This window comes from Eurosta solidaginis, chromosome 3 (genome assembly GCF_040869045.1).
Source record: "Eurosta solidaginis isolate ZX-2024a chromosome 3, ASM4086904v1, whole genome shotgun sequence".
NCBI lineage: Eukaryota > Metazoa > Arthropoda > Insecta > Diptera > Tephritidae > Eurosta > Eurosta solidaginis.
The window spans coordinates 243,753,167-243,779,995 of NC_090321.1; the positions used below are offsets into that span (position 1 = coordinate 243,753,167).

Here is a 26,829-nt window from a genome sequence, read left to right on the forward strand (position 1 = left end):
TATGAAATTTCGAAAATGTTTAGTTCTATACCCACACACTTACCCTTGTGGAGAGTCACAGGTTTTGAAAAAGGTTTTCAATAAACACCTTTTTCCAAAATCACAGGTTCCAAAAATCACTAGTTAGAAAATTAACCGGTAATAAAATCTAAAAAAAATCACAAGGAGAAAAAGTCAAAGGTTCCCAAAAAGTATTTCTATCAAAGTCACATATTCACTATCGATAAAAAAGGAACCAATTCAAAAACCTTTTGCGAAAAAATCATAAGCATAAAATAATCGCAGGTTTCAAAAATGAAACGTTTTAAATAAACACAGGTTTCTGGCGGGTCACAGTACATAAAAAAGCAATCAGTTAAGAAAAAGTATTTAGTTGAACTTTAGTTAGCGCTTGAGGAACGTCACAAAGTCCGTAGGTAAAAAACGTGCACGCACACACACACACATTTAGAAAAAGTCACAGGTACTAAAAAGGTGTAAAGTTAAAACAAAAAAAAACAGCTTTTTCTAATATCACAGACTCCAAAAACCACTAGTGATAATATTAACTGGTCACAGGATTTAAAAAAATCAAAAGTAGAAAAAGTCACGAGTCAAAAACGTTGCTCCTACTAAAGTCACCAGTTTGAAAGAAATCATTATACCTACAAAAAGATAACAGCTAAAAAAAATTCACAAGGAAAACAAAAGCCTTCATGTAAGTTACTTTTTCAAGATCACAGGTTACTAAAGGTCAACACACAAAAAAACAATTCAGTTCAGCATCAGAAACGTTCCTAGTTGTACTTAAGTAATCGATTTAAAAATCTCTACAGTTTCTTACTTGTTAAGAAAAGCACGCCCGTTCACTAAAAGTCACATATTTTATAAAAGGTTTTCAAAACTAACAGCATTTTATAAAACTAAAGCTCTAATCAGCTAATGAGTTATTAAAAAGTATTTTATTAACTTTTTACATATGAATTATTTATTTTTAATTTATTTGACATGCTTAAAAGTAAAGAACTAAATTTTTAAAAACTTATGCTACATTCTATTAAGGTAATCGACCACTAAGCCATATAAATACTTATATAGATGCATAAACAATCAGCAAATGATTTTTGTATGTAGTCTAAGTAGAGCACGATAATCCCAATAGAATTACAATTGAAGTCCGAAAATTAAACTAAAACAATCTAAAGCTACAAATAAATTAATGCTGCTGTTTCACTTTAAAATCCTTCAGTAAGTAATTTCATAATATTTACTACTTTTTCTATGAAAAAAGGTAACAGGAGATAGCACGTCAAAGGAGGGCTTTTCAGACTTTTACTAAAACCACACCAACGTATGGCTCAGCCACAAAATTACTTGGATCAATAATGACACTGAAATATAAATAAAAATTAAAATAATAATTTAGAGAATGAAAAAACTATGAAAATTAAAAATAGGAAATTAAATGGAATTGTATGGTCATGCTAATTAATTAAAAAACCTAATTATTTTTCCACTTACCCATCACGATACGTCGACTGCATTGACGATATGATCACCTCTGCTTTTTTACCCATACCAAAGTATTCATTAATATTCAAATTTTGTTTTGTATCACCAATATTTAAGACAATCACATACAAATCATCACCAGCTACTTCACTATGAAACAAATAAATCAGATAAAATAAAATATAAGTTTTCCACTGAACATTGTTAGTATAAGTCATACGCACGCATATTTAAGTGCATACGCATGTATATGTACAAGTATTTGTCTGCACCTACCGTGAGTAGATAATAATATCGTTGCCAATAGCTTTTATCTGAAGTGCGCCATCTTGTAGTGAACGGGTTTTGCGTAGACGTAATAATTTCGTAAATATTTTTAAATGACTTTTTGGAGCGCGTAACTGAGCCAAAGCATTATTTTGACGATAATTATCGGCGACAGGTAGCCAAGTGGTATCAGCGCAGGAGAAGCCTATGGAGAGTGGAAATCAAATGCATATAAGAGCTAAGTACTTGTAAAATAGTGATGGGCGATACAGCGATTTTGAACTATCAGTGTAAATAGTGATGGCGATTTTTAAATCGCGACTATTTTTAACAGCTTTAGCGATCGCTTTAATTTATTTTTAGGAAGCGATTATATGCAGAATATATGGTCCAAAATTGCAATAAAAGGAAACAAGTAAAGGTGTCTAAAGCTGGAGACATTGGTGCTTTATCGGTAACCGTATCGGTAACCTTTTAACAGCTGATTCGACCAACCTTATGAGAATCAATGCAATCGATTATTGGTGCCGCTAAAGTCGTAACCGTATCGTAGCCAACCAATTGGGTTTTGGTTCACCGTCGTAACGATAAACAGCTGATTACGTTAGGGATACGGATACAGCGAACCGACATACGGCACCAATGACTCCAGCTTAAGTTCGAGTGTAACCGAACATTATATACTCAGCCTGACCTTCAATTGTACATTTCATTTCAGATAAATTACTTTTCTACATAACTCGTGGCACCGCCTGTTTAAAAAAAATGTCTCAGCATTTCCTCTTACAATAAAACTTGATCCTTTGCTATGGAGCAAAAAATAGATTTTTATACACGAAAGGGCGATAAAACAGATATATTGATCGACTTGTTATTTACAGATAGTAGCTCTATATCATGTTTAAAATTAGAAGAATTTCAGATTTCAGATCATGAAACGATTAAATTCAAAATCAAATTACATAAACTATTTCCGATGAGAACGAAGAGAACAATAATTTCCTGGGAAAATTATACAAGCGACTGCCTTGTTAATGAATTACGGTAGCTTAACTACACTGACTTTGAAAATCTGAGTATCGAAAATAAGGAAACATTCCTATATAATAAGCTATCAAGCGCAGTGACCACCCTGACATACTCTAAAGAAGTGAATGTCAAACTTATAAACAAGTGGTACGATTTTGAGCTGGCTAACTTATATAAACTTAAGCTAAATCTTTACAAGATCAGCCAATCCACTGGAGAATGAAGTGAATATTGTAGTGCGAAACGCCAATATAAACGGCTAATTAAGATAAAAAAGCCAAGTACATGGAAAACAAAATCAACCATGGTGTTGGTGATAGTAAGGTCATGTGGAAAAACTTGAAAAATTCCATAAGCATGGCTAAAGAAAACAATGGTATTAAAAAAATTAAAATAAACGACCAATTCTACACAGAGGAAAATGAAATAGCGCAGTCTTTGAATAACTATTTCATTGATAGTATATTGGAGTTTAGCATGAATATTCCTACTTATTTTAGTAATGAAGGTACTATAGATAAGCAAAATGGCCCTAATGTTTTTAAGTTTCAGAAAGTATCCACTTCAGAAATAGTTGATATAGTAAGTAAGTTTAAAAATAAAATTGGAGGGAAGGAACTTGTGTCGCAAGGAGTCGTTAAAGTTTCCATAACGTATACAGGTTTTTTCTATTCTCAACTTGTTAATGAGAGCTTAGATAAAGGTCTCGTTCCCAGTTTATGGAAATCTTTTATAGTTGTGCCATTAGAAAAAGTTAAAAATACCATCAAAGCTGAGGAGATAAGACCTATTAACACGTTACAATGTGATGAAAAATTATTGGAAACAGTGGTAAAAAATCAGCTGGTAAAATAGTTAGAAGATAATGTAATTATTATACCTCAACAATCTGGTTTTCGAAAGAAACATTCCTGTGAAAGTGCTTCGAATTTGGTTGTAGCTAACTGGAAAGAAGACTTAAGCAGGAAAAAAACACATATTAGCTATGTTTTTGGATTTAAAACGTGCATTAGAGACGATCAACCAAAACTTAATGCTGAAAAAGCTTTCTTACATTTGCGTTTCTGGTATAGAACTAAAATGGTTTCAAGACTTCCTAATTAACAGATACCAAAGAACAATGATTGGAACGTCCGTATCGGATAAAAGGGAGGTACCTGTTGGTCTACCTCAAGGGTCTGTGCTGGCACCCATACTGTTCAATATATATATTAATGATATAACTAGCTCCATTAAGCACTGTGAAATAAAATTGTTTGCTGATGATACATTGCTGATGATAAGTGGGAACAATATTACTGAAATATATGCTAAGCTGCAAGAAGATCTTAACAGCGTATATGATTGGTTATGCGTAAACAGACTGAAAGTGAATGTCAATAAAACGAAATTTATGGTTATATCTAGACGCAATTTTCAAAATAGTGAGCTACAAAAATTAAATATAAATAACGAACTAATTGAAAAAGTCAACACCATAAAATACTTGGGAATAAAAATAGATGATAAGCTGAATTTCAACGAGCACGTGGATTATACGGTAAGAAAAATAGCGAAAAAGTTATATTTTGCACAACGAACCAGCAAATATTTAAATAGAAAGTATAAAATCATCGTCTCCAGATCTATAATCGAACCTCATTTTATTTATTGCCCAACTATATTTTTCATCTTGCGAGATAGTCAAATATACAAGCTACAAAAGCAACAGAACCGAGCTATGAGATTCATTCTCAAAAAACGGTATGACACACCTATCAGAGACATGCTATACTCTCTTAATTGGCTTAGAATTAGACAGCAAATTTTTTATTATACCATAAAATTTATTAAAAATATAATAGAAGGCACTTTGCCTGCGTATTTGAGGACTAATATAAAATATGTAAAAGATATGCACTCTGTAAATACTCGTAATAAAAATGATTTTAATCTGCCGGCTTATAAAACTGAAGCAGACTAATGTAATCTGTATTATAAAGGTCTTAAATCCTAGAATGAACTACCGAATGATATTAAATCATGTCATTCCAATAAATTTAAACAAAAATTGTACAATTATTGCAGAACACTACCAATTTAGTGCTTGACAGGCGGGCTTCCATAGCATCGATAGAAGTGCAGCGAAACTATTCTGCTATGTAGCACCAAGACTTCCAAGCTCTTGTACGCATAAAAAAAAGGTTGCCGAACCACATACTGAAACGCATCACTCGATTAACTCAGTGCATCGCCGTGCAGATGTTGCCTTCGCGCTTTACTAACCTGCGTAAAATGCCTACATACTACACAAGCACAACGCTTTGTTCGCATGATCTGGAAGTCTCCCATCCATAGTACTCCAAGGTAGGACATAGATGTAACTATTCTAGATTGCATAGTCCAGAAGACAATTATAAACATGTAAAATAGATTTAAGTTAGGCTTAGGAAAGCCGTAATAAATAAATACATTACATTACATTATAAGTGAAATATCATTGATTCAAAACTATTTTATAAGTTATAGCTTATTATTCTAGTCTACAACCCTTTTAAACTTGTTTTATATCTAAGTTGCCGTGCTCTTTATCCGATCCCGTCCATTTTTACTAGAAATATTTTCGGCTATAAGGAAAATAAGTGTACATAATTTCATTACGATATGTTAATTTTTCTTCGAGTTATGGCTCCCAAAACATGGAGCAGTTCTTAAACATAAAAGGTACGGTGCACCACCCATTTTCAAAAATATTAGTATTTTCGAATTTAGTGTTATAATTCAATTTAGAAAGTAAAATACTATTGATACAAATCTTTATTTGCTAAGATATAGCTTATTATTTTCGTCTACGCCCCTTTTAAACTTGTTTTATATCTAAGTTGCCGTGCTCTTTAGCCGATCCCGTCCATTTTTACTAGAAATATTTTCGGCTATAAGGAAAATAAGTGTACATAATTTCATTACGATATGTTAATTTTTCTTCGAGTTATGACTCCCAAAACATAGAGCAGTGCTTAATCATAAAAGGTATTAACATTTTCGAATTTAGTGTTATAATTCAATTTAGAAAGTAAAATACTATTGACACAAATCTTTTTTCGCTAAGATATAGTTTATTATTTTCGTCTACGCCCCTTTTAAAAATCTTTTATATAAAAGTGGTCGTGGTCTTTAACCGATTTCGTTTTTATAGAAATATTTCCTGCCATAGGGAAAATTTGTGTACCAAATTTGATTACGATCCGTTAACTTTTCTTCGAGTCATGGCTCCCGAAACATAGAAAATTGCTTAGTCATAAAAGGGGCGGTGCCACGCCCATTTTTTTAAATTTGAAGTTTTTCCTATTTATTGTTATAAATCCACTTGGGAAATGAAATACCATTGATATAAAGCTCTTTTTTGCAAATATACAGCTTATTTTATTCGTCCACGACCCTTTTAATAATCTTTTATATAAAAGTGGGCGTGGTCCTTAACCGATTTCGTAAATTTTTTTCAAAGCATTCCTAGTAAAGGCAACTCTGCCGAATTTTGTTACGATTGGTTTAACGATTTTTGGTTTATGAATAAAAATATTTGTAAAATTGATTTTATTACAAGTGGGCGGTGCCACGCCTATTTTAAATAGATTTTTATTAAGAGTCTCAATATCAGTCCACACGTCAAATTTCAACATTCTAGGTGTATTATTTACTAAATAATCAGTTTTTTGTGTTTTCCAAAATGTTATATATATAAAAAGTGGACGTGGTGATCATCCGATTTCGCTCATTTTCAATACCAATCTATTCTGGGTCCAGGTAAGTTCGTGTGCGAAATTTGGTGAAGATATCTCAATATGTACTCAAGTTATAGTGTTAACGAACAGACGGACGGACGGACGGACATGGCTCAATCAAATTTTTTTTCGGTACTGATGATTTTGATATATGGAAATGTATATCTCTATCGATTCCGTTATACCTGTACAACCAACCTTCTACCCAATCAAAGTTAATATACTCTGTGTGCAAAGCACTCTGAGTATAAAAAATATTTATTTTTTTATTGTAAACTGATGTAATGAAATTCGAATTTTCTGAGATATTATGATATATATTATTAACTGGCTGAGGACATTATGCTCAGCCTCGTATTACACTCAATGAGATGAAAATACGGAAATAGGTATCTATACATCTTTGTATTATACATTTTTATACCTTTCATGAAAATGAAATGGTATATTAATTTCGTCACGAAACCGAAAATTGTAAGTCCTTAAAGGAAAATAGATAGACCCACCATTAAGTATACCGAAATAATCAGGTTGAAGAGCTGAGTTGATTTAGCCATGTCCGTCTGTCCGTCTGTCCGTCTGTCTGTTTGTATGCAAACTAGTCCCTCAATTTTTGAGATATCTTGATAAAATTTTGTGAGCGGGTATATTTGGGTGTCCGATTAGACATTTGTCGGAACCGACCGGATCGGACCACTATAGCATATATCCTCCATACAACCGATTTTTCAGAAAAAGAGAATTTTTGTAATATCTTACCCAATTTAACAGATTGAATCTTCAAACTTCACCATATACTTTCGTATATTGCACATATTTTTTCCTGAAAAAAGTTATGAGATCGGTCGTATATATAGTATATATCCCCCACAACCGATTGTTCAGATAAGGAACTTTTCGTAATTACTGCCCTATTTTAAGAGCTAGAGGCTTCAAATTTTAACGAATGCTTACGTATATAGCATATATTGTTGTCTGAAAAAATCATAAAGATCGGTGGTATATATAGTATATATATGGTGGTATATATAGTATATATATAGTATATATATATATATTTTCGCAAATTTTAGCCCCATTTTAACAGCTAGAAGCTTCAAATTTCACCGAATATTTACGTATATAGCATATATTGTTGTCTGAAAAAATCATAGAGATCGGTTGTATATATAGTATATATCTCATACAACCGATTGTTCAGATAAGAAACTTTTCGCAATTTCTACCCCATTTTAACAGCTATAAGCTTCAAATTTCACCGAATACTTACGTATATAGCATATATTGTTGTCTGAAAAAATCATAGAGATCGGTTGTATATATAGTATATATCTCATACAACCGATTGTTCAGATAAGAAACTTTTCGCAATTTCTACCCCATTTTAACAGCTATAAGCTTCAAATTTCACCGATTGCTTACGTATATAGCATATATTGTTGTCTGAAAAAATCAAAGAGATCGGTTGTATATATAGTATATATCTCATACAACCGATTGTTCAGATAAGAAACTTTTCGCAATTTCTACCCCATTTTAACAGCTATAAGATTCAAATTTTACTGATTGGTTACGTATATAGCATATATTGTTGTCTGAAAAAATTATAGAGATCGGTTGTATATATAGTATATATCTCATACAACCGATTGTTCAGATAAGAAACTTTTCGCAATTTCTGCCCCATTTTAACAGTTATAAGCTTCAAGTTTCACCGATTGCTTACGTATATAGTATGTATTGTTGTGTCAAAAAATCATAGAGATGGGTGAAATATATAATATATATATGATGGTATATATAGTATATATATATAGTATATATATATTTTTTTTACGATTTCGGCCCCATTTTAACAGCTGGAAGCTTCAAATTTCACCAAATGCTTACGTGTATAGCATATATTGTTGTCTGAAAAAATCATAGAGATCGGTGGTATATATATTATATACTTCATATAAACTGTCATTTTGACCCCTTTTTTACGGCTAGAAGCTTCAAAATTCATCAAATTTCATCAAATAGTTACGTTTACGTCATATGTTGTTGAAATATGTGATTCGTAGTCATAGTTTTTACAAGCAGACCACAAAAAACCTGAAACTTTGCATCCTCACACAAAGTACCTACCTGTTTTTTATTTTATATTTATCTTAAAAATCGTTAAGGTATGTAGATCTGTTCACTATATATTTCTTATCTTTTACATCCGATTATTCGGAGATTACGAACGGGATAAGATTATTGTTCAGCCCCATTCATGAAAGGTATGAAGTCTTCGGCACAGCCGAAGACAGTCCCGTTCTTACTTGTTCTAATTGAAAATGATTTGATTTTTAAATATAAAATGAATAAACCCGAAATAAATCTGTATATTTAACACCATAAAAATTAGATTTATTTACTATTATTTTTATACTACACCGATGTATTCAGAAATACTCCGTATGAATTTATTCTTAAAGTTGTATTTGGCTGCATAATGTTTTTGTAGTAAAGTGAATGAATTTTTAATGAAAAATGCAAAGTAAAAATATAGCAAATTCTTCGAGCTATTATAAAAATCTTTTTTAACAGAAAATTAATCACCCAAATTGACTTACCACTGTCAATGCCCTAGAAATTAGCCGAAAAATTCAATCATATATTATGACAAAATTTGAATTGCATTCTACCAAAAAAATTAAATTTTGTGTCACATCTGTACAAAATAAAACGTGTGATATATATTTCTATAATTCTTTTATTTTTCCATCAAAAACATAAATTTTATAAAACTGCTAACGGCTGCCTACAAGTATTAACTTAGGAATTACACAGGCGAACAATCTTAAACCAAGAGTGAAGACGAAAGTTTTATTGGGTTCATATAATGTAATTACTTACTTACTTACTTAATTGGCGCTTAACCGTCTAAACGGTTATGACCGTCCAACAAGGCGCGCCAGTCGCTCCGCCAACCGGCGCCAATTGGTCACACCAAGGGAGTTTAAAACGTTTTCCACCTGTACCTTCCAACGGAGTGGGGGCCGCCCTCTACCTCTGCTTCCATAGCCGGGTTCCGATAGAAACACTTTCTTGGCCGGAGCATCATCTTTCATTCGCATAACATGGCCTAGCCAGCGCAGCCGCTGCATTTTAATTCGCTGAACTATGTTGATGTCTGCGTATAGCTCGTACAGCTCATCATTAAATCTTCTTCGGTACTCGCCATCGCCAACGCGTAGAGGTCCATAAATCTTTCGAACAACTTTTCTCTCGAACACTCCCAAAGCCGCTTCATCTGCTGTTGTCATGATCCTTGCTTCTGCCCCATATAGCAGGACGGGTACGATAAGTGACTTGTAGAGTATGATTTTCGTTCGCCGAGAGAGGACTTTATTTTTCAATTGCCTACCTAGTCCAAAGTAGCATTTATTGGCAAGTTTGATTCTTCGCTGGATTTCAGTGCTGATGTTGTTTTTAGTGTTGATGCTGGTTCCCAAATAAACGAAGTCTTTTACTATTTCGAAATTATGGCTGCCAACAGTATCGAGGTTGCCAAGGCGCCTATGCGCTGACTCTTTGCTGGATGACAGCAGGTACTTCGTTTTGTCCTCATTCACCATCAAACCCATCTTTGCCGCTCCTTTTTCCAGTTTGGAGTAAGCAGAACTAACAGCGCGGGTGTTTAGGCCGATGATATCAATGTCATCAGCATATGCCAGTAATTGCACGCTTTTATAGTATATTGTTCCAGTGCGGTTAAGTTCTGCAGCTAGTATAATTTTATCCAGCATCAAATTAAAGAAATCGCACGATAGGGGGTCACTCTGTCTGAAACCTCGTTTAGTTTCGAACGGCTCGGAGAGGTCCTTCCCAATTCTGACTGAGCTGATGCTGTTGCTCAACGTCATTTTGCACAGCCGTATAAGTTTTGCGGGGAAACCAAATTCAGACATAGCGGCATATAGGCAGCTCCTTTTCGTGATGTCGAAGGCGGCTTTAAAGTCAACGAAGAGGTGATGTGTGTCGATTCTCTTTTCATGGGTTTTTTCCAAGATTTGGCGCATTGTGAAAATCTGGTCGATGGTAGATTTACCAGGTCTGAAGCCGCGCTGATAAGGTCCAATCAGCCGTTTTACGGTGGGCTTCAATCTTTCGCACAATACACTTGAAAGGACCTTATATGCGATATTAAGAAGGCTGATTCCACGATAATTGGTGCATTTTGCCGTATCCCCCTTCTTGTGGACTGGGCAAAGAACACTTAGATTCCAACAGTCGGGCATACACTCGTCCCCATATTTTGCTAAGAAGCTGCTACATGCGCCTTACCAACTCCTCGCCGCCGTACTTGAATAACTCCGCAGGCAATCCATCAGCGCCCACGGCCTTGTTGTTTTTCAATCTGGTTATTGCTATTCTAACTTCGTCATAATCGGGCGGGGGGACATATATTCCATCATCATCGATTGCGGGATCGGGTTCTTCATCTCTGCGTGGTGAATTGCTTCCTCCATTTAGGAGAGCAGAGAAGTATTCCCTCCATAATCTAAGCACTCTCTGGACATCAGTTACAAGGTCGCCGTTTACATTCCTACAGGAGTTTGCCCCGGTCTTAAAACCGTCCGTCTGTCGCCGTATTTTTGGTAGAATTTTCGGACGTTATTCCTGGTGGCTAGCACTCACGCCTTTCTGCTTCTGCGTTTTTCTTCCTGAAAAGGCGTCTCGCTTCCCTTTTCAGCTCACGATAGCGTTCACACACCCCTCTTGTCGCGCTCGCTTTTAACGTAGCCCTGTAGGCAGCGTCTTTTCTTTCGGTTGCAACGCGGCATTCTTCATCGTACCAGTTGTTTTTTCGTGGCCGCCGGTAACTATTTTTTTCCTCGGCGGCAGTACGAAGTGCTTTGGAGATATGCTCCCACTGTTCCTGCATTCCTTCAGGATGAGTTGTGCTCTCAGAGAGCAGGTGTGAGAGTCGAGTTGCGAAATCATTGACAGTCTATTGTGATTGAAGCTTTTTGACGTCTAGCTTTCCTTGCGTTTTTTGTTCCTTGGTTTTAGCCGTGTTGAGGTGGGTGCGTATTTTGCCTGCAACGAGATAATGGTCGGAGTCGATGTTAGGTCCTCGGATCGTGCACACATCTAAAACACTGGAGGCATGCCGTCCGTCTATCACAACGTGATCGATCTGATTGCGAGTATTTCGATCAGGAGACAGCCATGTAGCTTGATGTATCTTTCGAGCACCGGCAAAGTCAATCAGCCTCAGTCCGTTAGGAGAAGTTTCATTGTGTAGGCTGAACTTTCCGACTGTAGGGCCAAAAACACCTTCTTTGCCCACCCTGGCGTTACAGTCGCCAAGCAAGACTTTTATATCATGACGGGGGCAGCGCTTGTATGTGCGTTCTAATTGTTCATAAAAAGTGTCTTTCACCTCATCGTCTTTCTCCTCTGTCGGTGCATGGGCGCAGATGAATGATATATTAAAAAATTTTGCTTTTATTCGAATAGCGGCGAGACGCTCGTCCACAGGCGTGGGCTCCAGCACTTGGCGACAAAGTCTCTCTCCCACCACGAATCCGACGCCGAAACTGCGCTTATTCGTATGGCCACTCAAATAAATGTCACAATTTTTGATCCTCTTTCTTCCTTGCCTCGTCCAACGCATTTCTTGGATGGCGGTGATATCAGATTTTGTTTTGACGAGGACATCAACCAGCCGGGCAACTGCACCACTCCCATTCAGGGAGCGGACTTTCCAGGTGCATGGCCTCAATTCATTGTCCTTCAAACGTTTGCCATGGCCGCCATCAATAGAGAGTGTATTTATCCGAGGTTTGTTGTTACATTTCATTGGAGTATGGTTTTACGTGGCGGGTCCCAAGCCCAGCGCACAACCCGCTCAGCGGGTGTGAAAATATTACTTGCACGTTTATAGAGCGAGCCACTTGCCCCAAGATAGACGGCCGCTTGCAGCCGCACCTAGAGGTGTACAGATGCTGCCGATGAGATCTCCCCCGGCTAGCCCTTAAACTGATTATGTCAGAGTGGCCTAGCCTGGTTGTCGCCTTCTCACATTAGCTCACCGCTAAACAGATGTTTAGCGGCTACCGAGAGGATACTTGGGCGCAAGCGACCGGCAGTAGTGAGCTGCTTGAACCGCATGCAAAAGAATCGCTCTGGCCATTCCCAGGTGAATGCCGGTCAGAAGCTTTCCCCACTTTCGTGGACTTCTACACACGGCTCCACGGCTTGTGTTACATCTGTTCACAATAAAACGTGTGATATATATTTCTATAATTCTTTATTTTTCCATCAAAATCATAAATTTTATAAAACTGCTAACGGCCTAGAAGTATTAACTTAGGAATTACACAGGCGAACAATCTTAAACCAAGAGTGAAGACCCAAGTTTTATTGCGTTCATATAATGTAATTAAAAACAAAAAATTCAGTCATTTAATCTCTTTTATACACTTCATGAATTATTTATTTTAACGGGGACTTTTACAGTTATCACCGGGCTTTGCATGCGTTTCATTTATAGGCTCATAAAATTGCCACATTTCACTTCTATTTTAACTATAATTTGCTGTCACCTTTCATTCGGTATTAAAACGGATTTTTAATAAATTAATACATCCCAGTTTTCGCAGCCAACCATATCATAACGTTGTTTATAAAAATCTCAATTCAAAATAATGTCGCCAGAAAGAGCAAACTAGCTAAAAGTAAACACAACCAAGTGCTGCTAGAGGTGATTTTCTTTCTTCAAGAAGAAATATCGCCGTAGTCGCTGTTGGCGAAATGCTGCCAGAGGTGATTGTCATTCAAAAGAATTTCATGCTGAAGGAAAATCGCCAATCACTGATATATTTGGATAGAAATAGCTATCACTATTAGGGACTTTTATACGCGGCGCTACAACCACCGATAGTGAAATATCGTTCATCACTATTGTAAAAATATGTATTTAAAAAGGTAGAAGTTAAGTGATGTTGCTCTTATATCTACCAATTAGTTTTTTTAAAGATCTGCTTACACATCTTTAACCTTAGAAAGATAACGTTATTTTTTTACCCTAGAAAGGTAACGTACGTCTGAGAGACGTGTTCAAGTTTAAGGGCCCTAAAGATATAAAAAAATACTTACATTTTTGTTTTCTTTTTTTTAAATCATTTATTCGATATATATTCACTTGTTTTCAAGGTTTTTTAAAGAAATATATTGTTTTTTTAATATACTAAAAATTAAGTTTGACTTGTCTTGGATTTGTCCTTACAAAAATCAGTTTTTTTCGAAGGGCCTCAGTTTATAGCAAAAAAAAATTAAAATAAAATTCATATTTTTGTACTTCAATTGAACGAATTAACTGTTTTAAACTATGCTTAAAAATATTAGCTCAAATTACCATTTTCGGCAAAAATTACACATAAAATTAGTCAAGTCACGTAGTCACGTAAAAGATGATGATACGTCTCTTAGACGTATTTTTAAAAAACAATTGTATATATTTCAGCAAACAAAAAAGTTACTACTGAAAAACACCCCCACTGATGCTGGTAATCGTAGCTGAGAAAACTGAGAATGAGATTGTTCTCTCTTTACGATTGTGGGAGACTGAGAGCAAAATTAAAAAGGACGTACGTCTCACAGATGTACGTTATCTCACTAGGGTTAAAGCAGTGGTGGTCAAACCTATTTTGGCATATTTCATATAAGAATTGGTGTACCGCTAACGCAACATATGCTTGATTTTCTCTCTCTCCCACTTTGGTTCACAGTGTTTGTGCAATAGCAGCAATGTAGGCTACGGACAAACTACACCTCATTTTATTTTTAAAGCACAATATGACAGCACTTGATTTAAAGATTTGAATTGGTTCAAATATGAATAGAGCTTATTTTTTTTTTTTAATTACATCCAACCTTGAGAATAAAGTGAAATGCAATTTCTTTGAAAATTTAACTAAACTTACCGGCATTTTTGGTTGCATCCCACTGGAAAGGGGTGCGACTTGGATCACGCGAATAATGTTCATATGTATCTGGACTAGAAGCACAGCCTTGAGGATCGACAGTTTGGTTCCAAGTTACTTTGCCATCTGTCATTGCTATCTCTTCGCCCTACAAGAAATAAAAGTAATACAAAAATATTTGTAAAAAAGGATTTTAGCAATAGAAAAATTAATAAGATAAGTTTGATTTTGGTTAACCCAGTTTGGTTTAATTAATCCAGCGAATTCTAATACGTTTAGTAAAAAATTTGTATCTAATGTATTGAAGTCATTTAATCCAATCCTCTAGTCATAAAATATTATGATTTTTTTGTTTAATCGGCCGTAAAATAAATACTTCCATGGATTGAGTCAATTGCAATTTATTTAAAAATAATGTAGTCCCAATAAGATATGTCCCACCCTTCACAAGCCGAAATAGGCTAGTATCTAATTAAGCCAGCGAGGAAGCAACTGGCTCGCCTTTTTGGATGGTTATAAGCGTTTAAACCATTAAACGCCAATTCAGTAAGTAAGTAAGTAAACTAAACACCTAAGTGGCAACCCTGTTGCTAAAATTGTTTTCAAATTATTAAAGTATTAAAAAATAAGTATAAGAAGGCAAACTAAGGCATATTCGGCTTTACTGCGGGAATTCCCGTCATTCAAGTGCCCCTCAGTAAAGCAATGCCGGGAATTACCGCACATTTTGAATCGAATCTTTCAACCACCAAAAACGGTTTACTTTTTATCAATGTACATTGGTAGCGTTGGTAAAGTGTTAGACTACTGTCGATAACAAGACAGCCACAATTCACCTAATTCTAATGTAGGTAATCCCCGTTCAAAATTTAAACATACCAGTCGCATATTTTTTGCTTAGAGAAGCCTTCAATGAAACAAACTGCGGGAATCCCCACGCAAAGTGCGAAGAAAGTTCATATGGTCATAGCGGTAATTCATGGCATTAGTCCAGCAAATTTAAAACAACTATTCAGTGGAAAAAATAGGCTATTACCGCTCTTAATTTTTGTAAGGGAAAATTAATTTATTCTCTCGCAACCTCCACGGAATTTAATTGAAGCCGAATGTATTAATTTTAAATCCTTAAAAGTCTTATTTTTTTTTTAAAGTCTTATCAAAAAACACATTTTTTATACAGCAACTTTTTTTCATAAGGCAGTTTTGCCTGTAAATTTCAAATCCATAATTTTGGGCGGATGTTCTACAAGTTCAAAATTCATGACTTTTTTTATTAAGATCTAAAAAAATTTATTTATGTTGCAATTTTTTGTGGAATTGTTTTATACAATTAAAATGTCTAAAAATTTAAATTTGTGTGGCACCTTTATTTATAATTTTGCTGTTTTTAAACACTCAGTATATTTATTTCTTTATTTTAGCTTTAGGCAGGGTTATCCCGTAAATTTAAAATCCTTAAAATTTCAAAAAATAATGAATGTGTTTATGGGACCACCCCTTTTTAATAAAAAAATTTTATAAAGATTAATATTGTAAAGAATTTAATGAGCTGATAGGCCTTAGTTAAATAAAACACAATAAAGATTAATATAAATAAGTAAATGTATTAACATGGCAACCGGTTTTCTTATTTTTTTTTTTTTTGTAATAATTTAGCTTAAACAAATTTTGAGTTGTGTGTTCATTTTTTCTTTAACTTTTCCTATTTTAAACATTCAGCATAAAAAAAAAACAAATTTGAGAAATTTTTCTTGAAAATCCTGTTTCTAATGTCAGACAGGGATTTCTTTTACTTTTTAAATACATGATATTTTAAAAAATTAAGAAAAGTTATTTACTTGGCTAGGCTTTTATTAAAATTTTTCAATAATTATACACCTTTTCCAGTTTAAGTTCAGAAATTTAAAATTCAAGTTCCGAAATTGCCAATTCAAATTTAGAATTTCCAATTAAAATTCAGAAAATGATAATTCAAGTTCAGAAAATCACAACTGAAATTCAGAAAATTGCAGTTCAAAATCAGAAATTTATTAGCAGGGTGTTAATTTTCAAAATATATTCCAATTACGACATATACGTAATGTAGTACTTATGTACATGAGGAAGTGTTGAGGCTTCGTTCACCGTGTTGTCAAAATTGTGGCTTGGGTATACTGTACCCCAAGTTTTCTTGAAGGTGTGTACATGCCGAGCCTAGAAATCAAACTGGGGATAACTCTTTCCAATAAGTGCATGAGGACGCTCCGGCCAAGAAAGTACTTCACTCGAAGCAGCAGTTTCGAAGCAATGGAAGAGAGAGACCTCCTCCACAGGGTCTCGAGAGGTAGGTGGAGGAAGACTTGATCTTCCATAATGCTCGCAATCGCCGTCAGTTACCACTAAACAGGGAAAATTGGCGTGATTTGCTGAATGTTGATGATGGCGGATAAGTTGAGATATTTTTCACATATAATGCGAAGATCTGTACACACAGTATGTTAAGTCGTCATATCTTCATTTTCACTGCTGTCATATTCAAAGCAGATCAATAGTTGTGACCCTAAGAATATATCTGAATGGCCTCGCAGCGGAAGAGAGAGAAGAGAGGAAAGGGGTTTTCTTCGCTATCTCCTTTACGAGTGCAAAATTTATTTAAAAGATTTAAAAAGTCCAATACCCGACAAATTTCCTGATTTTGAGTTATGATTTTCTGAACTTGAATAGTATTTTTTTTTTTTTTTTTTGTGAACCAGAATTATAATACTTAAATAGGAATTTCTGAACTAGAATTGTAATTTTCTGAACTTAAATAGGAATTTCTGAACTGGAATTATAATTTTCTGAATTTGAATTGTATATTCTGAACTTGAATTGGAAACTTTTGAGCATGAATTCTAAATTTCTGAATTTAATTTGGAATTTCTGAACTTGAGTTATAATTTTCTAAATTGAGTTGTAATTTTTTGAACTTAAACTGGAAAAGTTGTAGTAATGAAAAATTTGAATGTGTATGGCGCTTTTCTTTTCTTTAAAATTTTCCGTACATTATAAGCGAGACAGGGCTATATTGATTTTAATCCTTTTTTTTGTTTTTTGTTATAGATATCAAAGAAAAATTAGAAATTTATACACGGCGATGGTTACTAGGACATGTGTCTGAATTTCACTTCTGCGTCAGTTAGCTTTTTGGGAGCTAAGTTTTGTACTCGAAATCTTCTACATTAAAACTGATGATATGCACTCAGCCTTATGAATTTTCCGCTACACGCTTTGCAATTTGTCTATTACTTTTATACACAATTGCGGATCTTTATACTATATGATTTTTATCCAAATTGTGGCGAATACTTTTAGGCTCGTTCAACAGAGCTTGAGCAGTGACATTGAATATTCTATCAGTGCGTTATTAGAAAAGCTTTCGCTTAAATATCTTCTATTTTTGAACACTTTGTGTTTGCAAAAGGGGCCAATTAGGGCAGTCTTTCTAAAAAGTCCTTTTATATCATATATCAAATTCTAGGCTGGGTGTTAGTATAATTCTCAAACCCGGAAAATATTTTAATATTCATACCCTATCAATCATCAAACAAACTAACACATACTTACATTGTAGGTCACCGCATTTCCAGGCAAAGTCTGCAATAATATCGTAAACACATCAGCACGTTGTTCGCCCAAACGTGTGGTAAAACGTGGAGTGTCATGATTACCTAAAACCCAATTGGCAAACACTCCTTCTGGCATGTTATTCAACCAACGTTCAATAATATCCACAATTTCTTGCGCTGACGAATCATTCTTAACATTTCTCATAAAATAAAAATTAAATGGACACATCGAACCATTCCGTACACCATCGCCATAATATAACATCAAATTATCAAAAGATGTATAAGCCTCAGTCAACATTATACGCGTTTCACCACCATTTTCTTTCGTATATTCTTCCAACAGTTCACGCCATTGATACACCATTTCAATAGATTCCGGTTGATCTTGTGAATAAATATGTTTGAGATGACATTCATCATCGGGATCAGGGCAAATGCTTACATCATCAATTACAGGCTCATCAGGATATGTGCCATCCTCATAGGGTTTTACTTCAAACATGAAGGGTACGGCATCTACACGAAAACCTGATACACCCATATCCAACCAATAACGCATAACTTCCTTCATTTTTGCCACCACTAAAGGATTACGGTAGTTCAAGTCAGGTTGTTGTTTCGAAAATTGATGTAAATAATATTGTTGACGTTGTTCGTTCCATTCCCAAGCGCTATAACGGAAAGCGCTTAGCCAATTACTGGGCGGCTTGTGATTTCCGTCCGCATCCACTTTACCATCCGACCAAACATAAAAATCTTCATAGCCTGGTTCACGATTTATGGATTTTTGAAACCATTCTGATTGATCACTGGTATGATTTGGTACAAAATCAAGTAAAACTCGTAGACCGATTTGTTTGGCTCCAGCGATGAGCGCATTAAAGTCTTCCAGAGTACCGTATTCCGGTTGAATTGAATAGAAATCAGAGATATCGTAACCAAAGTCCACCATGGGCGATTTGAAGATGGGTGACAGCCAGATGGCGGTAATCCCGATAGATTTGAGGTAAGGCAGCTTCTCGGTGACGCCTGGAGGGCAAGAATACAAAAGAAATGCATTTAATTTGTTTTGTTCATATTCCGGCATGGTGAATAATCGATTCATTTCAAGAAAAAATACACTGAGAAAGGGATAACAGCGAAAACGGTTTTTGTTCAAACCGAATTTAGCAAGAAAGGACGGAAGATCGTTCCATATACAATAGAAAGTTAATTGCATATTCGATTGTAAATGTGTGAAAATCTTCAAAAAAATTAAGTCATTGATAACAAGTAAGGAAGGCTAAATTCGGGTGTAACCGAACATTACATACACAGTTGAGAGCTGTGGAGACAAAGTAAGGGAAAATCACCATGTTGTAAAAGAACCTAGGGTAACCATGGAATGTGTTTGTATGACATGTGTATCAAATGGAAGGTATTAAAGGGTATTTTAAGAGGATGTGGGCCATAGTTCTATAGATGGACGCCATTTAGGGACATCGCCATAAAGGTGGACCAGGCCTGACTCTAGAATTTATTTTGTACGATATGGGTATTAAATGAAAGGTATTAATGAGTATTTTAAAAGGGCGTGGGCCTAAGTTCTATTGATGGACGCCTTTTCGAGATATCGCCATAAAGATGGACCAGGGTTGACTCTAGAAGGCGTTTGTACAATATGGGTATCAAACGAAAGGTGTTAATAAGTGTTTTAAAAGGGAGTGGGCTTTAGTTGTATGGGTGGATGCCTTTTCGGGATATCGCCATAAACGTGGACCAGGGGTGACTCTAGAATTTGTTTGTACGATATGGGTATCAAATGAAAGGTGTTAATGAGTATTTTGAAAGGTGTTAATGAGTATTTTAAAAGGGCGTGGACCTTAGTTCTATAAGTGGGCGCCTTTTCAAGATATCGCTATAAAGGTGGACTAGGGATGACTCTAGAATTTGTTTGTACGATATGGGTATCAAATGAAAGGTGTTAATGAGTATTTTAAAAGGGAGTGGGCCTTAGTTCTATAGTTGGATGCCTTTTCGAGATATCGCCATAAAGGTGGGCCAGGGGTGAATCTAGAATTGTTTTGTACGATATGGGTATCAAATGAAAGGTGTTAATGAGTATTTTAAAAAGGAGTGGGCCTTAGTTCTATATGTGGACGCCTTTTCGAGATATCGCCATAAATGTATACCAGGAGTGACTCTAGAATGTGTTTGTACGATATGGGTATCAAATTAAAGGTATTAATGAGGGTTTTAAAAGGAAGTGGCCCTTAGTTGTATATGTGAAGGCGTTTTCGAGATATCGACCAAAATGTGGACCAGGGCGATCCAGAACATCATCTGTCGGGTACCGCTAATTTATTTATATATGTAATACCATGAACAGTATTCCTTCCAAGATTCTAAGGGCTTTTGATTTCGCCCTGCAAAACTTTTTCGTTTTCTTCTACTTAATATGGTAGGTGTCACACCCATTTTACCAAGTTCTTTTCTAAAGTTATATTTTGCGTCAATAGACCAATACAATTACCATGTTTCATCCCTTTTTTCGTATTTGGTATATAATTATGGCATTTTTTTCATTTTTCGTAATTTTCGATAAAAAAAGTGGGCGTGGTTATAGTCGGATTTCGGCCATTTTTTACACCAATATAAATTGAGTTCAGATAAGTACGTGAACTGAGTTTAGTAAAGATATATCGATTTTTGCTCAAGTTATCATGTTAACGACCGAGCGGAAGGACAGACGGTCGACTGTGTATAAAAACTGGGCGTGGCTTCAACCGATTTCGCCCTTTTTCACAGAAAACAGTTATCGTCATAGAATCTAAGCCTCTACCAAATTTCACAAGGATTGGTATATTTTTGTTCGACTTATGGCATTAAAAGTGTCCTATACAAATTAAATGAAAAAGGGCGGAGCCACGCCCATTTTGAAATTTTCTTTTATTTTTGTATTTTGTTGCAACATATCATTACTGGAGTTGAATTTTGATATAATTTACTTATATACTGTAAAGATATTAACTTTTGTTTTAAAATTTGAATTTAAAAAAAATTTTTTTTTAAAAGTGGGCGTGGTCGTTCTCCGATTTTGCTAATTTTTATTAAGCAGATATATAGTAATAAGAGTAACGTTCCTGCCAAATTTCATCATTATATCTTCAACAGCTGTCAAATTACAGCTTGCAAAACTTCTAAATTACCTTCTTTTAAAAGTGGGCGGAGCCACGCCCATTGTCCAAAATTTTACTAGTTTTCTATTCTGCGTCATAAGTTCAACTCACCTACCAAGATTCATCGCTTTATCCGCCTTTGGTAATGAATTATCGCACTTTTCAATTTTTCGAAATTTTCGATATCGAAAAAGTGGGCGTGGTTATTGTCCGATATCGTTTATTTTAAATAGCGATCTGAGATGAGTGCCCAGGAGCATACGTACCAAATTTCATCAAGATACCTCAAAATTTACTCAAGTTATCGTGTTAACGGGCAGACGGACGGACGGACATGGCTCAATCGATTTTTTTTTTTCGATACTGATGATTTTGATATATGGAAGTCTATATCTATCTCGATTCCTTTATACCTGTACAACCAACCGTTATCCAATCAAAGTTAATATACTCTGTGAGCTCTGCTCAACTGAGTATAAAAATTGTATCTCAAGCCCATAACTTATTACGCGCATCAAGAGTGTAATGTTATTAATATTATTATATACTAAGCATGCGTACCCACCATCGTATGGCTCAACCGCACGGTGTCAAATATACAACGGATCTAGTTTCGTGATAACAGAACCAATGAAGGCCCCATATTCCTTTCCAAATACTTCAGTGCACGATAGTTGCCACTTAGTTGGTTTGTAATCAGGTATACAATCAAAAGGTCCTATCTTGGTTAGATAATGGCATCCGGTTGCACGCCAACTCCACCGTAAGTTCCAATACCCATTCAAATCTAAGCATAAATAATTCACTATATCATGTTGTGATCCTTGAGCTAATGGGATTCAAGGGGTTGATAAGCGCAATACAAAGCTTTATAGCTCCAGAGCTTCCGCAAGCCAATCGTGGTGAATTCTGTTACATTTATGAATACACCATACACATATTTAGTAGGCGAGGCTCTGGCGACCCCAAGTTCTTCATGGAACTAGGGGTGGGAGGACAGTATGGCCTAGAAAGTTTAATGTGGTCATATTAATAATTTCCGAGATGACCGGGCCAGTAATTGTGCTTGTTAGCGCAACGTGTCGGATCTATATCCGGCAAAGGAACATCAACATCGATAACACTCCCCAAAACCCTTCGGGGAGTGTATTTATCGTTAATACAACAACTAGAGAGACAAGAAACAATTCCACAATTAAGAACAACCTTTTCTGAGCACCATGATTAAAAACCGAAATTATATATTACTGCATCACAATTAAGGTATGTGATTACAACTTTTTCGTCACATCGAATCGAAATATCCCTTTTCATCTACGACAAGAAGTCTCAGCTCCTAATCACATGTACACAAACTCCAATGCAGTTTAAGGCAGTTTCAAACATTTAAAAATAGGAGTAAGCACATACTCCACTCATTCAATTATCAATTGCTATACACAAAATATAAGCATCTGCTTTGTCAAGTAATTACTCATCACATATCACCGCACAAATAAGTGATGCGAACAACTTTTTTTTTCGCACTTAAAAAACACTTAGACTGGAAAAGTCTAGTAACATACCTTCAGAATTTTTTTTTTTTTTTTTTGAACTTCCGCAGAAGAATCAATTGAAAAATGTATGCATAGCTTGGAAAAGGTAAAAAAAAACCTGCTCAGTGCCTGGCGAGCGTGCCTCAAGAGACTGCATAACTCCGAAAATAATTCTTTATTGTCGACTTCGAGAGCTAAAGAGACTGCACCACTCCGAAGACAATACTTTGATATCCACTTGAGCGGAGAAGAGACCGCTGAGATAGTTAGCTCCATTGAGTACGCTTTATTGTAAACTTCTTCGAAGGAGCTCCCTAGCATGTGACGTAAAACTACAGAGCCCGCGCTGCGCTCACTAGGGGGCCAAACCAAAGGGCAGCAAATGTGACCTATATACAAATATCTGTGCTACAATATATACAGATCACAACTGCTTTTCCTGCATCTCGCGAGTATAGTTTTAGTAACGACCGTGATAGGGCCGCGCAAGTGATACACTTCGTCCATATGGCATCTTTTTGAGTAAAACACCACTCATGTCATGGATGGATGAGCCATGGTATTATGGTCACCGTTTACGACCGGTTTAATCATACCGCGTGCATTTTTCAACTCCTTACCCGTAGGGGTAAAGTTCAACGTAATACGTAAATAAAAATTCTCTGAGTAAAACCGCGCAGGATTCGCTTGTACCTCCTTGAAGCTTACCATTTAAATCTCCAATACCATCGCCATCACTGTCGCGAAATGAACGTGGATAAATTTGATAATAATTTCCATTTTCCCACCAATCTTTTGTTTGCGCGATTTGTGAATGTAAACCCAAAAGGGTCGCAACAGCAAGTAAAACACGAACTATATGCATCACAAATTTTGAATACATAAAATTTTTAAAATGTACAATATGTAATTACAATGATAGGCGTTTTATTGTAATTTTAATAGAATTACAAATAACGGTTATTATTATGTTTAATAGCGACCGTATTAAATGTTTTTTATTGACAACTAAATAACTGCTTCACATGGCAATTGATATTTATACCTGAATTTGAAGTACTTGTTTTGTGCACGGAGAGAAGAACATTTTTTTTTTTTTTTTTTTTTTTTTGTAAAGCAACATGAATCAGCGATAGATTAGCGATATGTATTTGGAACTGAATGAGCGGAAATTTTCAGAAAGCACAAGCAGAGCACTTTCACTTATTTTACTCATAAGGCACTCAATAGGGCTGATTACATTCAACACGGCGTCCACAGGCCACAACCACAATAAAGCAAAACTTGACGACAACCGTTGGCAAGCATTGACTACTTGATTACTTTGAACGCGACAGCCTCAAATATAAATTATAGCAACCAGGAGCAAAAAATTTAGAAAAATATATTAGTTATGTTTAAAAAAGAATTATTTTATTAGCTGTGTTTTTTTTTTACATCTATAGACGTTTACGCTTAAACTTTATATGGACTGCTAAGCGTCAAAATTTGAATACACCTCTGAAATACGATTACTAAATTGCTGCGCACAAAATTTGTACTACTAAATTTCAATACGCATTATACTCAGATGTAATTGAAATATGTCTCTATGTTTCACCTCCACACTAATTCTATGTATCACCTCTTAAAATGGTGCGTGCCCACTATTCATCGCAACTGATTCAGCTATATGTTTTTCATTATGGCCACCAGAGGTTTGTGTCTCCTATTTTCGGTACACCCGCTTCTGTAGCTAGTTATTTAACCACTGCCGCTAGATGGGTTTGCTAAGCATTATCTAAGCGAGGAAAAGCATTTTTTTTTTAAGCGCAAATGTAAACATATACGCTTGTAAAAAAAACACGGCTATTATCTGTTATTTACGATTATTTAGTTTTTATTGACAAAAAACCATGACGCCACATACTGTCGCTACCCAAAAATAGAATTAGGTTTAATCTGACTACAACGGCATTCGTGATTGATTGTCGTGCTGCTCTGTCGTGACGAAAATAACGGCACTCATAAGAGCATATGTAAAAATAATTTCACAGATGACGCCGTCGTGAATGTAATCAGGCCTAGTGCGCTAATTATCGTGTATATCGCAAGGAGAAAATGCGGAGTAGAGATATTTACTAGCCAGCTTTGTTAAACGGATATATTTCCATTTATTAATTATTGTAAAAATTTTATACGAACATACTCAGGATTTTGAGAGTTCTTACTTTACAGAAAATCAACAAGTAAGGATAGGACTGTTTTTGGATGTGCCTAGGACTTCATAATTTTGATGAATGGAGCTGAGCAATAATCTTATCTTATTCGTTATATCCGAATTATCGGCGGTATAAGATGTTTAATGTACATAACCGACATTTTCGATATATATTAAATGATAAATAGATCGATAATTCACACACAAAGTTTCACGTTGTTGTTGTCTGCATCAGATATGTGGCTATGACCATATTATATTATCTTAACAATCTCTTATATGGCATTTATGCTATATATAGGACCGGTCTATACAATTTTTTCGGAAAACAATTTTTACCCGCAAGCATTTGGGGTATTTTGAAGCTGCTAAAATGGTGTAGAAATTTCAAAGAGATTCTTATCTGAACAATCGGTTGTATGGGATTTCTACGAGTTTTTAAGACAGTAATATCTGTCATATACGAAAACATTTGCTGAATTTTGAACCTTCTAACTGTTAAAATGGGGCAGAAATTACGGAAAGCTTTTCATCTCAACAAACGGTTGTAAGGGATACATTTGTGCTATGTATACGACCTATCGCTACGATTCTTTCAGACAACAATATGTGCTGTATACGGAAGAAAGAATGAATGAATGAAAGGCGCGATAACCTTCGAAGAGATTTAAGGCCGAGCTTCTTTACCAACTTGAGACGTGCTTTTTTTAATTTTACCGACAAATTGGCGGGACGAGACCTACTTGGTTTATGCCGACACCGAACGGCATCTGCAAGGAAGATGAGTTTTCACTGAAAGCTTTTCATTGCAGACATACACTCGGAATGCTTGCCAAATACTGCCGGGGCATCCCCGCTTAGACATATTTTCTTCTAGTTGAAAAAACTTGATTCTAAAATTTTTGGTGTTGCTTTTCCCGGGGCGTAAACCCAGGATATTCGATGTGGTAGGCGGAACACGCTACCATCACACCACGGCGGCCACCATAAGAAAGAACTTGGTGAAATTCTCGCTTTTAAAATGGGGTAGAAATGACGAAAAGACACTTATCTAAACAACCGGTTGTATGGGATGTGCTAAGTAGGCATAAAACATGTAGATCCGTATTAGATTGAAGAAATCGCATGAAAGGGAATACCTTTATCTGAAGCCTCGTTTGCCCTCGAATAGCTCGGAGAAGTCCTTACCAGTGCCTATATAGCTGTTAGTATTGCTAAACGTCCTTGGGCAGGGAGCTTTGTAGGAAATTGAAGCATAGCAGCATGCAAGCAACTTCTATTCATGCTGCCAAATTCTGTTTTGTAGTCGACAAAAAGGAGGTGAGTGTCGATTCTCTTATCGTTAGTGTTCTGCAGGAATTGGCGTATGGTGGAGATCTGATAGATAGCCAATTTAACAGAATTTGTATACTAAATATATCGTTCTGAATTCAGGAAGTTCATCACCAAAATTTGTCAATCACTTCGCACCAAATGACATGCGCTACGCCCACTTCCTCCCAAGGTCATCATTTTCGAAATTTGTCCTATGAGGAAAGTATGGCCATCTGGGAAAAAGGAAGTGGCTTATATAGATTCAACTTGTTACTAAGCAAACCCAAACAAGACTGACGTAAACAAAAATGCATCTCGCAAGCACATAAAATATTACGTCGACAAAAAATCCCCTCGGTTTGGTCTTGCGCGTTTGTTGACCAAACCTGCGAGCTTTGTTTTTGCATATTTTTGAGTACCAATTGAAATTCAATTGACAAGTTTACTAAACAACAGGGAGGTCTTCAATAATATTTATTTGTTGTCACCCCAATACCAGGTTGGAGCAGTGCGAAATTGC

The 26,829-nt window shown here is 35.6% G+C and overlaps 1 protein-coding gene across 1 annotated transcript; it reads right to left on the reverse strand.

Annotated features, from left to right (window-relative positions):
* Positions 1 to 939: 939 nt before the first annotated feature.
* LOC137245307 (maltase A1-like) lies at positions 940 to 23,791 on the reverse strand. The gene is made up of 6 exons (XM_067775747.1): positions 23,504 to 23,791; positions 18,098 to 19,131; positions 14,513 to 14,660; positions 1,768 to 1,963; positions 1,501 to 1,641; positions 940 to 1,370 (listed from the first exon to the last, which is right to left on the reverse strand). The coding sequence occupies exons 1-6, from the start codon at positions 23,676 to 23,678 to the stop codon at positions 1,304 to 1,306; spliced, it is 1,761 nt and encodes a 586-aa protein (XP_067631848.1). The 5' UTR covers positions 23,679 to 23,791; the 3' UTR covers positions 940 to 1,303.
* Between the last annotated feature and the right edge of the window lie 3,038 nt (positions 23,792 to 26,829).

Excerpts from the sequence above, each read along its gene's own strand:
- LOC137245307 (XM_067775747.1), bottom strand. The coding sequence starts at position 23,678 with ATGTATTCAAAATTTGTGATGCATATAGTTCGTGTTTTACTTGCTGTT. Across the intron at positions 14,661-18,097 it reads GAAATGCGGTGACCTACAAT|GGCGAAGAGATAGCAATGAC; the intron begins GTAAGTATGTGT and ends TATTTCTTGTAG. Across the intron at positions 1,371-1,500 it reads CAGTCGACGTATCGTGATGG|TGTCATTATTGATCCAAGTA; the intron begins GTAAGTGGAAAA and ends TTTATATTTCAG.